Source organism: Planococcus citri, chromosome 3 (genome assembly GCF_950023065.1).
Source record: "Planococcus citri chromosome 3, ihPlaCitr1.1, whole genome shotgun sequence".
In the NCBI taxonomy this organism is placed as follows: Eukaryota; Metazoa; Arthropoda; class Insecta; order Hemiptera; family Pseudococcidae; genus Planococcus; species Planococcus citri.
The window spans coordinates 8,346,269-8,363,972 of record NC_088679.1 but is presented as its reverse complement, the minus strand read 5'-3'; the positions used below and the strand labels follow the sequence as shown (position 1 = coordinate 8,363,972).

The window sequence follows — 17,704 nt, the reverse complement described above, 5'->3', positions numbered from 1 at the left end:
ATTTTTTTCGCAAACTTTCAATTTTTTTAAACCGATTTTACGAAATAATGCCACCCCAATTCTTTAATAATATGTTGTTCAGCATGAAACGTTGTCCATAATATATTTTTTTTCAGAATTTTTGAGAGTCCGAACGATATGAAAATTACGTTTTGAAACTTTTCGAGCTAATTTTTCGCACAAAAAAATGTGGCAACACTGATTTTTATGATATCAACAAAAAGCATTTCAAACCCCCTAACTATTTTCGAAGGTGTTGATTTTGATTTTATCCCTGTTTCTGACCCCAAAATCAAAATTAGCTGATTCAGAGAGCTCAGATTTTACACAATCATTACAGCACTTTTGTCAAAGTGTTCACCCTCAACCTACCCCTTCACCCCTCCGTAGCATACAAAATATGACCGTCTGCGTTCAATCCGACCACCATCGGTGGCAAAAAATGGAAATTCACTTTTTGGCGAATTTTAGTCTTCTAAACCTTCAAAATTCATGCGATAAGTATGCCATTTCAGTCATTCTATAGTTTTGGAACATTTTTGTGGTTCTCGTGTTCAGTGAACAATACCAACTTATTGGGCAGAGACAATGAAGAAATGAAAAATAGAACACTCCAGCAACGCAAGGGTGTAACATTTGAAAATTTCAAAAAATTCAAGATTCCTATACATTTCTGTACTTGTAATTCTTTATGCACGCGTCCCAGATATTTAATTACCCGAATTCTATCTCGATATTTTCGAAACTAAAACAGAATCGAAAGCATATCATATCACTTCATCAAAATTGGGTTTTCGTTTCTTGGTTTCATTTTAAAATTATTTTTTAAATCGTCGCGTCGCCCCAACTGCACCTCATCCACGGAGACCACGTAGGCAACTTTAAAGGCACCAAAATAGGTACATATCTCGTCCGCTTGTGTACACGGCGTCGTCGCAGTTGAAAATGCAAACAAGTAAGTAGGTAGGTCTAGGTAAGGTGATGTGGTCTGAAAGAAGGGACCTAGGATGTCAAAAAATGAGTTTCGACTTAGGTAAGAGTGGATTCTGGCACCTCAAAGTGTGTAAAATAACACGGAATACGTTAAATTCATGATGAGAATAATTTTGCGTTATAGAAACGTAAAAAAATGCAATAAAATGCGAAAAAATTATAAAAAACATTACTTTATTTTTTTTTCAGATTTTTGCTTTCTTTTGCAAATATACTTCTTGAAAACTAACGTAAGCCTCCTAGAAAAAACTAATGACATTATGTCGATTGGAAATTCAAATCTCTACAATTTTCCTCGATTTTCATTTTTCCTTAGAGTGCATTCCGCTTCTAGAGCGCTTCAAGTTTTGAGCGCTCATTAGTGAAACGTCGAATACGTTTTTCTCGGAATTACATTTTCGCACTCTAGGTCCCTTCTTTCAGATCACATCACAATTGGTATAGGTAATATTGTGCCACACATCGTTTTCAGAAATATTGAATACTCCCAAAACAATTTTTTTGCAGAAATACAAATTGGTCTGTGGTCATAGTGAATAGCAAGAATGATAACTTGTGATTGGTGCAAAGGCCTAAGTCTATTCTATACCTATTGCCATCCTATATTTTGAACAAAAAAACTTGATGCAGGGTGCTAATTATTTCGGAGCATGCTGTATTTCAAGGGTAACTGTTCGAATTGGAATACATTTCTACAGGGATGATTTGGACCAACAGTAAGACGCTATATTTGTGTGTTCAATCAAACAGATATGTATTCAAATTTTTTTTTTAAATAGGTACCTACTACCTGAAATGTATTCCAACTCAAAAAGATTGCCTGTTCTGTTGATGATTTTTTTGTAGGTACTGTAGTAGAAACATTCCAAGATACATGTACCTGCTTCCAACGTTGAAAACCAATTTTCCTATCAAAATTGGCTTTTATTAGAGCATTGTATATGTATGTCTATGTACCCATATATAAAAAGAACTTTGTTAATCTTGACCCAATAAGCGAGCCTCTCTTATTGAGCCGATTTCGCTCATTTTTGTTTTAAAATGTTCCTTAAGTATGACGGGTATGTTATGAAACATTTAGAATTCAAAATTTTTTAGTTTGAGCATGAAAAGTTGAAAATGCATGTACTTTGAATAACCTTAACTTAGAGCCTTCATTTTGCAGTCGAATATTTCCCAGAAAGAAATGGATAAAATCAAAATATGTACTTGGTGTTATTCAAATAAGGTGCACCGGGGCAAGTTGGAATTCGGGGTAAGTTAGAAAACTTGCTCTAGCGCCTACAGGTTTATATCTGGTGAAGTGCCACTGAAGGTGACTTGAGGGTACTACCCCTACTTCATCACAGCATAAAAATTTTCGTGATACAGTTTCATTTCAGATGTCTTTGGTTCAATTGTATTTTGTTGTTGTTTTGAATTTGTTCTAAAATACAGACTTTCTATTTCTCAGTTTTTTGCATATAGCGGACGAACCGTGCGTCCTAGTGAAAATCTGATGAGAGTGATCTCAAAGAGAATTAAATTCTGTACAATGTTGCAACTAAGCAATCTTTCTAGGACGCTCCGTTTGTGATCTACGCCTCTGCAAAGTTTAGCCTGTTCTGACTTCCCCCAATTCAGGGAAGTCAGAACAGTTTATATTTTATTCCACTGAGCAAAAGCTACAGTGTCAATCGCGCTCAAATTTTCACCATAGGTTAAGAACCCTTATGGGAACCTACATAATAAATTTGATCCATATTGGTTCATTAGAAAGGGAGTAACAGCAGGTCAAAGTTGAAATTGCGAAAAATCATTCTGACTTGCCCCGGTGCATCTTACACCTCAATAAATGAAAACTTAAAAATATCGAAAGTTAAATAAACCTTGGAATGAAAAGGAACCAAAATTATGGAAAGACAAAAACTTGAAATTCTAAAAATGAAATCGAAGAAATAAAACCGAATTTTCGAAAAAAAAACCAAACACGGAAACCATTGTATATAAGAAAAGAATAATTAGAAACAAAATCGATCTTGAAATTGTGAGAGAAATGAATGCAAACAACAAACAAAAAATCGAATTAATATCCAAAAGCAAGTTACAAAATTTAAAAAAACAAAATGAAAAAATGAACATACCTAGAATTCTGGAAACGAAATTGATCGCGAAAAAACTGAATCGAAGCAAAGAACTGAAATGAAATTTGAAAACAAAGATCAAGATAAACAGTAAAACTGTAAACCAAAATCAATGGTGATACTTACCTGGATAAAATATGAAAAACCATTAAAAACGTGTCTAACAATATTTAAAAAAATATAAAGGTTTAAAATCACAGAAAATCCGAAAGAAACAGTGAAATAAGGTAGATGTTGATGAAAATGTATGAAAAAGTATTAAAATGAAGTATAGACGTTCAAAAAGCATTGTGAGGGCGTGAGCCGAGGGTTTTAAAGGAGGTACAAAGTTCAACCTGTATTAATATTATTTGATAAAATTATATTTCCCAGGGAGCTCCCTAATTTTATATTAAAAAAAAGAAAAACTAGACACTGCAAAGTGTGCGTAGCTAGCTGCTTTTTCTACAGCTATAACCGCTATTACATATCTAGGTAGTGCATAAATGACTCAACCATGTTACAATGATGAGAAATAATAATATTTTCGAAACTCTGATTGCTTCAAAATAATAATTGTTTTTCAGTGTTTTCATATGTTCCAAATTACAATATTTCAGAATAATTTCTAGGCTTGCATTGCTTCTAAATTGAGAAATTTCTAGTTTACAAAATTTTAAATTAATTTCCCAAATTCCCCATTGCTACAATTTCATAAAGTTTTCAATAAATTTTCAGAATTTTGCATTGCTGCTGAGTTAGGAAACTTCCAATCAATTTTTAGAATTCACATTGCCTCTAAATGACCAAAGGGTATTCCCGGGTTAAGATAGGTGAAATGGCCCTGTTCCCAGATTTGGAAAATCATGATGGATTATTGTTGGGTACCTCCGATAACAATTTTCGAGCGGAATTTCCGCCTCCCAACCCACCCCCTTGACCAGTATAGCCCAAAAACGCGTTTTTTGCGCGAAAAATTCGGTATCCATGAGTGGTGGGGATAAAATTCTGGTACCACGCGGAATGTGTAGGGGAAGCCTGGGCCTTTCAACATGATTTTTTTCAAAATTTTTCATCATAGTGGTGGCGGTCAAATTGACAAAAGAAAACTTTGAAGCGCCACAGCTCCGAAGTGAAGGGTGCTACACAAAAACTGTTTTCGCCAAAATGTGTCGTTTTACAAGTACTTTCTTCCTACCAATCCATAAAATTGGAATTTTGTCTGCAAAAGGCTCGTATTCGCAAAAAAAAACCAAAAAATACGCATTTTTTGTGTTTTTTTTGCAAAATTATGCGAAATATGCGAAAATGCATACTCATAATTGATGTACTTGTGGCACCATTTTACATATATACTTTACACACGTTCAGGCACCAAAATTTACGTTGTGGCACCACCAAATGGTGCCACAACGTATTTTATTTAAAATCGTGTGGAATGTCATCAGGGCACTGCCAGGGGTCATTAAGCAAATTTTTGTAATGGTGCCACAACGACATTTAAAAGTCCCTTTTAACATACTGGTAAAATTATATAGTCAACAGACGTTGTGGCACCATTTTCAGGTCTCATTGGTTTTCGATGCATTCTTTTGTAAAAATTCGTTGTAAAATGTTTCGATTAGATGGCGCTGTTGCTTATACCCTTAATCATCACTCTATATCTATACTCATATAATATAGAGGCACCAGTTGGTTTTTAGTATTAATGAATAAACCGTTGCCAGAAAAACGCTCGCGTAAATGACTAAGTTTTCTTCACTTGCTACCTGGTGCCACAACGACCTTCCACTAAATGGCGCCATAATGTTACAAAAGTAGATATTGATATGTGAGGGCGCATACGGAAAGGGACCTTACGACCAAAAGTAAAATGTCACAAGAGGAGGGTTTAAAGTTTTGTGTTATTTCCCTTGTTTTAAGGTAGGATTACATATGGCTATTCCAACTTCAAAGGTCCTATACATTATCACATTATCACACATTCACACACACCCTCCAACGACCTGTACTGGCCAAATTAGGCACTACAAAGTTGATAAAATGAGCAATTCTGTTGATATTATCAAGAATTTTAGGGTATTAGTTTTGATAAACATCGTTTGCTGCTGATTGTGGCAGTGTTTTTCAGTTCAACTTGTGTTTTTAGTGTGCGTAGCACACTATTGGTTTCGTTCTGAAACTGGAAAAATTCTTTGGAACGAATGTTCTCTTAGATGGATGGGCCGATTTTTTCGAAATTTCTTTACGTAGATGCGGCTTGACATGAGGTATTCAACGCCGTAATTATAATTGCAATTACTCAATTAGCTTCTTGAGTAATTGCAATTAATTACGAAAATTTGTGCCAAAAAAAGAATAAAAAGGGGAAAAGGGCCATATCAAAAGCGCGAAGCCGACAAAAGCAAAGCCGATGTCAGATAAATTTCGAAATTATTTTTATCAAAGGGAAGCCGACCCCCTGTGGTGTTATATTTATCAAACGTGAAGCCGACATCGGTTTTAATTTCGAAATTTATGTAACACCACAGGGGCTCTAAAATCTTTTCTATTGTTCAGTTTTCAAATTTTTATCAAAGGGAAGCCGACCCCCTGTCGTGTTATATTTTATCAAACGTGAAGCCGACATCGGTTTTAATTTCGAAATTTATGTAACACCACAGGGGTTCTAAAATCTTTTCTATGGTTCAGTTTTCAAATTTTTATCAAAGGGAAGCCGACCCCCTGTGGTGTTATATTTCACCGAAAGCAGGTGGTTACATACCCTTTCTGAATCAAAACCCACCATTTTAGAACACCTGCAGGTGTTTCATTTACACACATTCAGTACCTACATGCCGAAAGCAGGTGGTTACCCTTTCTAAATCAAAACCCACCATTTTAGAACACCTGCAGGTGTTTCATTTACACTTGTTCAGTACCTAGATGCTGAAAGCAGGTGGTTATCCTTTCAAAATCAAACCCCACCAGTCATTTGTAATTTTGCTGTGCTCCTAAGAGGTTCTCTCACTCACTCAGTACTTTTGGAGTTGCATTATGCTTTCGTGATATATCGCGTTGTGCTCTGGAGCTTTTAGAATAGCATAGTGTATTCGGAATCGCGTTGTGCTTTTTTTTCAAAATCGTGTTGTGCTTTTTTTAAAATCGCGTCGTGTTTTTTTTAAATCGCGTTGTGCTTTTTTTTGGAATCGCGTTGTGCTTTTTTTTCCGAATTGTTTTTTTTTTTGAAATCACGTTGTGCTTTTTTTCAAATTCGCGTTGTGCTTTTTTTCAAGATCGTGTAGTGCTTTTTTTTCAAAATCGTGTGATGCTTTTTTTCAAAATCATGTTGTGCTTTTTTTTTGAAATCGCGTTTTCATTTTTGAAATTGCATTGTGCTTTTTTTCAAAATCGTGTAGTGCTTTTTTCAAAATTGCGTTGCGTTTTTTTTCGAAATCACGTTGTTTTTTTGTTTTTTTTTTCAAAATTGCGTTGTGCTTTTTTTTGAAATCGCGTCATGTGGTGCTTTTTTTCAAAATCGCGTCGTGTGGTGCTTTTTTTCAAAATCATGTTGTGCTTTTTTTTCGAAATCGCGTTTTCATTTTTGAAATTGCATTGTGATTTTTTTTCAAAATCGTGTAGTGCTTTTTTCAAAATTGCGTTGCGCTTTTTTTCAAAATTGCGTTGTTTTTTTTTCAAAATTGTGTTGTGCTTTTTTTTCAAAATCGCGTTTTCATTTTTGAAATTGCATTGTGCTTTTTTTCAAAATCGTGTAGTGCTTTTTTTCAAAATTGCGTTGTGCTTTTTTTCAAATTCAAGTTGTGCTTTTTTCAAATTCGCGTTGTGCTTGTTGTGCTTTTTTCGCAATCGCGTTGTGCTTTTTTTTCGAAATCGGGTTTTCATTTTCAAAATTCCGTTGTGCTTTTTTTCAAAATTGTGTAGTGCTTTTTTTCAAAATTGTGTAGTGCTTTTTCGCAAATTCGCGCTGTGCTTTTTTTTGCAAATTTGCGTAGTGCTGTTTTTAAAATCGCGTTGTGCTTTTTTTAAAATCGCGTTGTGCTTTTTTCAAAATCGTGTGGTGCTTTTTTTCAAATTCGTGCTGTGCTTTTTTTCAAAAATTCGCGTTGTGCTTTATTCCAAAATTATGTTGTGCTTTTTCTTACAAAGTCGCGTTGTGCTTTTTTTTAAAAAAACTGCGTTTTCTCCAAAATTGTGTTGTCCTTTTTTCCCGAAATCGCGTTGTGCTTTTTGTTTTAAAATCGCGTTGTGCTTTTCTTTCCAAAATCACGTTGTGCTTTTCTCGGAAATCGCGTTGTGTTTTTTTTTTTTTAAAATGCGCTGTGCTTTTTTTTTCTAAAATTTGCGTTGTGCTTTTTTTTGAAGCGTCCGTTGTACTTTTTTAAAAAATCGCGTTGTGCTTTTTTCCGAAATCGCATTGTGCTTTTTTTTTACAAAGTCGCGTTGTGCTTTTTTTTTCAAAATCGCGTTGTTTTTTTTTCAAAATTGCGTTGTGCTTTTTTTTCTAAAATTCGCGTTGTGCTTTTTTTCGAAGCTTCCATCGTGCTTTTTTTTGAGATCGGGTTGTGCTTTTTTTCAAAATTGCGTTGTGCTTTTTTTTCTAAAATTCGCGTTGTGCGTTTTTTCGAAGCTTCTGTTGTGCATTTTTTCGAAATTGGGTTGTGCTTTTTTTTACGAAGTCGCGTTGTGCTTTTTTTTAAAAAACCGCGTCGTTTTTTTCCAAAATTTGCGTTGTGCTTTTGTTTCAAAGTTTGCGTTGTGCTTTTTTTTAAACATCGCATTGTGCTATTTTTCAAAATTGTGCTTTTTTTCTGAACCGCGTTGTGCTTTTCTTTCCTAAATCGTGTTGTGCTTTTTTTCGGAATCGCGTTGTGCTTTATTTTCAAAAACGAGTTGTGCATTTTTTTCTGAATTGCGTTGTGCTTTTTTTTCCAAAATTTGCGTTGTGCTTTTTCTTTGAAAATCGCGTTGTGCTTTTCTTTCTGAAATTGCGTTGTGCTTTTCTTCCAAAATCGTGTTGTGCTTTTTTTTTGAAAATCGCGTTGTGCTTTTTTTCAGAATCACGTTGTGCTTTTTTTTCCAAAATTGCGTTGTGCTTTTTGTTTGAAGTTCGCTTTGTGCTTTTTTTGAAATCGTGTCCTTTTCTTCCAAAATTTGCGTTGTGCTTTTTTTCAAAGTTTGCGTTGTGCTTTTTTTTAAACATCGCGTTGTGATTTTCTTTCCTAAATCGTGTTGTGCTTTATTTTCAAAAACGCGTTGTACAATTTTTTCTAAATCGCGTTGTGCTTTTTTTCCATAATCCGCGTTGTGCTTTTTTTCAGAATCGCGTTGTGCTTTTTTTTCAGAATCGCGTTGTGTTTTTTTTTGAAATCCGGTTGTGCTTTTTTTCCGAAATTGTGTTGTGCTTTTTTTGAAAATTGCGTTGAGCTTTTTTTGAAAATCATGTGCTTTTTTTCAATATCGCGTTGTGCTTTTTTTTCAAAATCACGTTGTGCTTTTCTTTCTAAAATCGCGTTGTGCTTTTTTTAAAAATCACGTTGTGCCTTTTTTCAAATTCGCGATGTGCTTTTTTTTAAATCACGGTTGCGTTCTTAAAATCTCGTTCTAAATTTGTGGTACTTTTTTTCAAAATTGTGTTGTGCTTTTTTTTCAAAATCGCATGTTGTGCTTTTTTTTCAAAATCGCATTGTGCTCATTTTGAAGTCGCGTTGTGCTTTTTTCGAAGTTGCGCCTTTTTTTGAAATTTTGTTGTGCTTTTTTTTCAAAATCGGGTTGTGCTTTTCTAACTAAAGAGGCTACGCACACTGTTACAGCTGCGCCAGCGCAGCTGTCTAGTTTTATATAGTTTCACATTAAAGTTAGTTATATATTGTTAAAAAATACATTTCGTAAATTGATACCGGTGGCTAGGTGTATGTACTTTGCCAAAAGTCTTCGATTCGAGTTCCGCTATCAGAAAATTTTTTAAATGACTTTTTCCACTCATGTCTTATTAAAGTCACGAGTTTTTGTAAAATTTTCATTTTTTACGCGTTTTTATGTCTTTTTTCAAATTTTTTGTGTCATTTTTCAACTTTTATGAATGATGTATGCATGCTTCACTTAAAAGTTAAAAAAATCGATGAAATAATAAAAATTGGGGCCTATGGAGGGTTCTACTTGATTTTTAAAGAGTCCCTACAAAAATTTGGCGAAGAAATACAAAATTGATTTTTTGGTCATAAGGTCCCTTTCCATATGCGCCCTCACATACATAAACTTTAAGGAAACCTGAAAAAAACTAATGGTCCCACAATGATCCCAACACCCCAAAACACAAAGAAAATTTATTCCAGGCTGAAACTGTGACAGTTGAGACAAATACAGTACCTGACTTTTCTGCAAAAAGCCGGTAACAACAACAAATTACAATTGAACTGAGGAGGTGAGCAGCGTTGCCAACTTGGCATAATTGATGCTAGATTTGGCATAATTTGATTTCATACGATATGCTAAAAAATTGCATCTAGCATCTAGCATAATCTTTTGGCATAATAATTTTCCAATCTGGCATCTTCATTCATTTTAGCATTGTCATTTTTTAAAGTAAATTTGGGGAAAATTTTTGAAATTTTCGTAATTTTGGTTGAATTTTCATACTTTTGACCATTTTTTCAACAATATTCCATGAAAATTCCGAAGTTGATACTGTTAAAAGCCTTCATTTTTGGAAAATACACCAAAAATCACCAAAAAAAATTTAGCATCTTACATAGCATCCGATTCTAGCATCCTTCTAACATTTAGCATCTGCTTGACCTTGAAATTTTAATGCTGTTTTTCACCAAATTCTGGAAAAAAGGGAGGAAAAACAAAAATTTTGTTTGGCATCAAAATTTAGCATAATTTTTTCGTGATTTAGCATCCAAACGGCATAATTTTTGACCTGTTCTAGCATCAAGTCGGGAAAAAAGTTGGCAACGCTGGAGGTGAGAAGCATATGGCGTTAAGTCACATTTTTTTTTTTTTAGTTAGCATCACTGTCTTTAGTAAAATTCAATGAGGAATCCAGTGGTGTAGGTTTCAAAGCGCCAAAGTAATTTTAAACGGATGAAAATCCACAAAAATGTTTAATATGGACTGACGCCAGATCTCAGTGGTTATTAGCACTACCTGGTGGGAACAAGCTCAATCTGATGTATTTTTCACAGAAAAACATAATGAAACCAAAATCAACTCCCTAAAGTCAAAACTCGCGATTCTAGAGAGAAAAAACGAAATTGAGAACCTCAAAATTTTTTTCATCTGTTTAGAAAATCCGTCTTCTCGAAAAATTTCCGGGGACACCCTAGAATGTTTTTTATTATTATTATTAAGAAGTGGTGAAGTTTTCTGAATCAATCAAGACAATTTAGAAATTATTCAAGGTACATATAGTTATGATTTTTCAAAGTTCAAAGTTATAGGGTAGCCTAATATGGACTGGTGTACATTTGTTATGGGTTTAGTTAATTTCACGATAAATTAGTCCATATTAGGGACCCAAAATTGACTTTTCAAATTTTGACTACTTTCAGGAAAAAATTAATTTGGCCCACTTAGAATTTACTCTTATTGTCTTAATTAAACATATTTTAACCGTGTTTCAGCAATAAAAGTATTTTTACAACATTTCAGTGCTTTTTTTGTTGATTTTTTGAAACAGTCCGTATTAGGGACCCAAAATTCAATTTTTGATTTTTGACACTTTTTAGAAAATGATATTTTTGACACACTTAAGATTTCTCAAAAACGTTGAGGCTTTGGAATATGAAAGTAGATAGATGTAGGTACATTTTGAGCTATCAACCAAGTTTTTAGCTCAATTACAGCGGCCACGGCAATCAAAAACAAAAAACCTGTCCATATTAGGCGCCCTTACCCTTAGTTAAGTCCGGGTAGGTAGGCGTCAAAAGGCAATAAGTCCGCCTTTTTTGGTACTTTTTTGTGTTTATTTTTGTCTTACCTGTAAAATAATGCCTCGACCATAACAGAAATGGATTCTGCGTTAAATTTCGATTAAGAAAACGTTTTGGTATTTATGTTTTAGATGTTCAATAAGTAATGAAAAATCCTCAAAAATGTGTGGAAACTGTGACAAAAGGCAATAAGTCCACCTTTTTTGCTATTTTTATTGTGTTTATTTTTGTATAACTTGTAAAAACAATGCCTCAACCATAACAGAAATGGATTCTACGTTAAATTTTGATTAAGAAAACGCTTTATTAGTATTATGTGATTATGGTGTTAAATAATTATTGAAAATCAGCATAAATTTCACATACTGAAGCAAAAGGCGATAAGTCCAAACAAAATTGCCCCCAGCGCCCCCCCCACATAATTTTTCAAAGTGCAAAATATGGGGGATTAGTTACTATGAGTCTGCTCTTTCATTTAAGACCAAGTTTGAAAAAATTGGTTGACCCAGAGCTTCACAACAGTTTTTTGCGTTTTTCTCCAAAAAAAAAAAATGTGACTTATCACCATAATGCTTATCGCCTCCTCAACTAAAGCCATCTAAAATGAAACTGTATTCCGAAAATTTGTATTCCGGGATGAAGTAGGGGTAGTACTTCGGCAGATATAAACCTCTAGGCGCTATAGCAAGTTTTCTGACTTACCCTGCCCCAGTGCACCTTATGTTTTTTACTGTCTTTATCTTGTTTCATCGTTGAGAAAAAAAGTATAGGGAACCTTAGTTTCTATACCCCCTCGTAGGTACATACGTTTTACTCCCCTTCTTTTTAGGAATGATGAGGGTGTGATGGCCAATGACCCTCTTTTGCAGTGTCCTCATAATGCATAGGCTACCTCATCATCTTACACCAATGTAACTTCAACATCTTCGCACCAAGAAGGAACATTTTCAACCTCAAAGTTGTGTTGTCAACTCGACTTAAATCGATGAAAATTCTACCCCTTTCTCCGGAGTCCCAGTGCATCCTGCTCGTTCACCTGTAATAACCTGACGTAACGTAGAAGGGAAGAAAAATTAATTACTTCACATCCGAAATGATTATCTATCATGTACGTAGACTATACGGTTTAATTGAGGCAAGATCGTTAAAATGGTCGCCATTTTGGGATGTTCGTATACAAGAGAGTAAACTGGTACAAAATGAATAGGAGGAGTCTTCAGGTAATCCAATTACCGATCGGTATACATAAAAACATTTCACCTTAATGGTTTCGTTATACGACTGGAGTGGGTTAAACGAGTTGGATAAACGCGTTTTTTTTTCAGGTGGAGGTCCCTACAACTAGGTTCGCGGTCTTTGATAACCGTAACTACACTATGAACAATAGGTAGTATTTGTTCAAGTTAATATTCGATAGCACGAACGCGTTATTAATACACACGGTTTTAGGTTTACTTTACCTTTTCTTTTATCTGTGCGTTGGTCGAGAGAGTGATTTTTCGCGATATTTAGCCTACCTATTTTGTATGTTAACCTATGTAAATTTGTGTAGGTGAATTTTGTTTGTTTTTTTTCGCCACTCGAATGTTGCTGCTTCGAGATAGTTTTTTTCACTTCGAAGTATTAGTTTTCTGGTGATGTTTCGTTGATAAATTTCAATTTCGTGTGAACCCTAAAAACAACACCTATCTATAGAAATTTGTTCGTTATTTTTTGTTTTTTGTTTTTTTCTAACGCGATACTTCACATACAAATGCAATTATGGATTTGACAACGAGACGGACTGAAAATCATAATACATCTGATAAATACAGTAATAGTAATCACAACGATCATAATGATGCAGCCAATAATAACCATATCGGTAATGGCAATAAAGCTAGAAGTTCCAAATCTATATTTTCAATTCGCAGCATCATGGATGTTTCCGAAGATGACTGTAATCAGACTAATGACATTAATACGAATTCGGGTAAGAATGGTTCATTTTTTCGGGATTGTGGTGTTAGATATGGGTGTAGTTTAGCCAGAGCAATATGAGTATAAATTTTGAAAAAGGGTCCAAATTTTGTCCATTTCTGTCTCAAAAATGAGAAAAAAAACCCTCATGTTGGGTACTTACTTACCTATCAAATCCTCGTATTATAATCATAGCGCAGATAAATGTGATAAAATGATCATCTTCTGAGTAAATCATTATAGCTACCTTATTCTTAATGAATTTGAAAAATAACGCAGATATGCCTGAAATTATCTACGTCAATTTTTTGATTAATGATAATGAACGAAGAAAGACACAAGATATGAAGTCGAAGAATTTCTGTCATCATTTTCTTGATTAAGAAACACGCGATTTTTAGTCAAAGTCGCCAGGTGCATAACTCTTATCAACGTTTTATAAATGAGCACCTTTTTTTTACCCTGCGAAGAACTACACAGATTTCATTTCTCATAAGTTGTAATAATTGGTGATGTTGAGAGTGAGAATCAGCACAGCTCAGGATGTCACCCTCGCCACTATCGAGTTGAGCTCAAGCGAAGACCTTTTTCCCATGAATTTCGAGACTTCTTTTAGGACTTTAAAATGTGTGTTTTCTATACCAAGTCATTTAACGTAATTTACGCAATCCAGAGTTTTATGTATTTTTTTTTTTTTTTTTTTTTTTTTCGAAAAATGCTCCAAGTATGTAAGTATAGGTATTTTTATTAAAATCGCGAATAAAATTTACGTTTTTCTGTCCTTGAAATTACGACTTTTTCGCAATAACTAGAAATGCACGTATCTAAATCTAGCCCAACAATTGTTTACTGGTTAAATCGAACATTAACCTGTTAAATGGTTAGGTACCTATTTCCGAAATTTATGAGACAGCAAATCATAATTTTGGCTAAAAATAGCATCATATTTCACAGAAAATTATTTTCTTTATCAAACTAAGTAGGTAAGTCTCCAGGTGAAAGTTTTGTTTTATTTTATGCCTCTTATCAAAAATATAGGTATGCCTACAGGTACAGGTGAATAAATTTTTGAAAAAATCCCGAAAATTGAGGACTTTTAAAAATAAGGATCATGATTTTCACTTGTGCACGAATGACGAAAAAATGACTTTTGCCCAATCACGAAATTTTCCAAAGCACATGACAGTCTTTGAGTATACTTAAGAAAAAAAATTGAGCTTTCTAATTTTTGTTAAAAATATTTGAAAAATAAGGTTTTCTAGAAACGTCATTTTTTCCACCACGTGGACCTTTAGTTTTACTCAATTTTTCACTACCAGTAATCGATCGAAGTTGAACTTTTCTGACTTCAGTTCGAAATGTCTCAAAAAAAAAAAAAAAAAAAAAATGACAAAAAATCGAATTAGGTACATTCCATATGTCAACGTAAAATTTGATTTTCAATTTTGTTCCTTTAAATTTTTTGGTAAGACTTTTCGTTTTTGCAAAAAAAAAAGAAAAAGATTTTTATCATTTTTTTCAGTCTTTTTGTGAAGAAAGATCATTGAAAAAATTCTGAAAGACATATTTCTGCTTCTTGTTGTGGGCTCCTTGGGCCTCCTTTGGGGCCAAAACTCCTCATCTTCGCTCCCTTGTCTCGTTATGCAACCTGTTTTTAAAAATTGTTCCTTTATAATCTAATGCTCACCATTCTAGGACTTGAAATTTCAATAAATTTGCAGTTCAGAAAATTGCCCAAGTCTTTCTAAAAAAATTGGAATTTTTTTGAGTGAAAAATTCAACCCTTTTGTTTTTTTCACTCAATTTCAACGAGCACGAAATTCAGGGTTGCAAAAAAATACGCCTGAAACCCAACTTATCCTGACAAGCCTATGGAATAAAACTATTTTCTTATTTTGAATTTCTCCATTCTTTGAAAAGATGAACGAATTTTCACAAGTTTGAAAATTTGAGATTAGTATAAAACTCCATTCCGCGGGCCTTTTTAACCGACGCCAAATTCAGATGTTTAAAAAAGATTTGAACACACATGAGTGCATCTAGAAAACTGATCTTTATTACTAAAATTGTAAAATATTCCTCAAAAATATTACAAGTTAAAAATATTCGACCACAAAATAAATACTCAAAATTTTACTTGTTGAAAAAAAAAAACGAAATTTCAATTTTCTGTGCTCCATGTATTGTATAGGCAGTTTCTTTTTTCTTATGACTAAACAAATTTTGAAACAAAAATCATCAAAATAGATCATCAAGTCAGTTTATCTATTCGCCTATATTAAGAGAACCTTTTGAACTGTCATTTTCCAATTTAAACGAAAACAAACTGCTTAGATCAAAAGAAGATGCTCCTAAAACCCTTGTGACAAAAATTTCAAATACCAAAGTTCATTCTTGGATTTTTGGACAATTTTCGAAAATTCAAAAAAATTGCTTTCAACGACAATTTTTAAACTTTTTTTCATGAAGCATGAATTAATATTTTTGAACAAAGTGAGAAAATGTGAACGATTCCTTCAATTTAACTCTCAGAGATTAATAAGAACTAATTTCGGGCCATTCTGAAGCCTCCGGGATGAGTTTTCGAATTTTTCCACAAATTCCAAATTCAGGGTGTCTAACAAAATCTGGAAACTAAAAAGAAGGACTTTGGAAGGACATTTTAAAAATTGAAAATGCACCTACTGACCCCCCCCCCTCATTCATTTTTACAAAATTGGCAAAAAACGTCGAAAATTTATAATTTTTAAAAGAAACAAAAAATTATTAATATTCAAAATAGACCTGATAAATGTCTTGTCAAACGATTACCAAATCCAAAAAACGAAATTTCGTAATTTTTTCGTATCCCTCGCTTACTTTTTAGACATCAAAATTGAGTAAGGGAAACTATGTATTTTGATGAAAAATTTTAATTTTTTACTCCAACCCCCCCCCCCCCTCCACACCACGATTTTTTCCAAACAAATGGCCAGATGTGGTTCGAAACATTTTCTAAAAAGGGAAGTTGGAAACAAAAATGTCGAATAAAAAATTCATTTGAATTTTTCATTGATTGGATTATGATTTTGGAATTTCTCGAGGAGTTGATTTTTCAATTCTAGGAAATGTTTGAAAATGTTTGTAGCAGAATTGCAATCTGACCGAGCGAAGCGAGGGTGAAAACTGCAGAGAAAAATTGATAATTCAAAACGTAAAATATCATGCATTTTTTATGCAAAAAGTTAATTTTCATAGCTTTAAAATTTACAAATTTTAAAAGTTTTCAGAAAATTTCATAGATATTCATCATGGTTAAAAGTATGAATAAACGCCCGAGCGAAGCGAGGGCAAAAGGTTTCGAAAATTCACAATTCCTGAGTAGTAAAACAGCATTATTTTTGATTTGAGGAGTCATATTTTTCTACCCTTTAACTTCGGTCAGAGAAAAGAAAAGAAAAATGATCTAGCCCGAGCGAAGCGAGGGCGAAAGCTGTGGAAAATTGATACAATACAAGACGTAAGAGAACACCATTCCTAATTTTTATTAAATGAAAGAATTATTAGAAAATTCAGAAAAAAGAAGGACCTTCGGGCAAAAAGAAGGACTTTTGAAGGACTTTTTGAAAAAGAAGGACCAATAGGCAAAAAGAAGTACTTTTACTGACCTGGAAGGACCAGAAGGACCGTTAGACACCCTGAAATTGTTTACCAGGAGTCAAAAATGAACTTCATTCGGGAAATAGGATTCGGGAACGAATAATTCGGGTACTTTTTTATTCGGGAAAATGTCCATTCGGGGATCCGAATTCGGGAAAATGTCCTAAAACCAATTTTGGCTGATGCTATGGGCACCCTCTCGGCCATTTTGGGTGATTATAGTGAATAAATTTCACGGTGTGAATTTAAGAGTGAATTTTTCACCATTTTATAATTTATGTAGGTACGTATAGATGGAGAAAAAGTGAAAAAAAATCAAATTTTCAAAAAGGATATACCTATAAACGAGTGTTTTTTTGGAAAGATTTCATGGTGTAATTTATCTACACAATCACTCGACTCGAAAATAATCTGAATTCGAATTTTTTGGAGCCTTCGGAGCAATTTGAGATCCCAGAAGAAAATCGAAAAATTTCTGAAGGCTTCAGAAGGGCTCAAATCGAGTGATTTTTGATGTGTGGGAGTTGAACAAAATCACATTCGATCGCCATGCTAAAATAAAAATTATACTTCGTAGAAAATGTTAAAAATTACAGCTTTTTTAATTTTTAACATTTTCAAAAATTCGCCAAAAAACGCCAAAAAAACCTCAGTGCTTGAAATTTTGTTTACTGACCTTTTTACTAGACATGTCCCTTCGATCTAGTTTAGTTTAGTTCAAATCGGAAAGTGTAAGTTTAAAAAATTACCCTGAAAAAGTTACCTGCATATGGTTAAAAATTAATTTTAGCACGAATTCAAACCCTAAAGAACATATTTCTCACGCTGAGGTCTACCTACTAGAATATACCAACTTTGGTCAACTTTCTCTGTTATCATTTAGCAAGATAATTAGCTACCTATACTAGGAAAAAAACCATCTACATTTTTTCGAAATTTTAACCTTATTATAGGATATAACATTTATCACAACTACTGATGATAAACGTGTGAGAACCTTGACTGAAATACTTTCTTCACGAGCTTTCAAGTTCAATTTGAAAAGAAAAACGAAGCAAAGTGCAACATGGAGTAGGA

General features: G+C 33.7%; 1 protein-coding gene across 1 annotated transcript in view; it reads left to right on the top strand.

Moving 5' to 3' along the window:
• The first annotated feature begins 12,331 nt into the window (after positions 1 to 12,331).
• The window catches only part of LOC135840501 (homeobox protein aristaless-like), a 131,784-nt gene continuing 126,411 nt past the window's right edge, over positions 12,332 to 17,704 (top strand). The window contains exon 1 of the mRNA XM_065357090.1: positions 12,332 to 13,001. Coding sequence (XP_065213162.1) covers positions 12,791 to 13,001 — 211 coding nt within the window. The 5' untranslated portion in view covers positions 12,332 to 12,790. The remainder of the gene's footprint in view (positions 13,002 to 17,704) is intronic.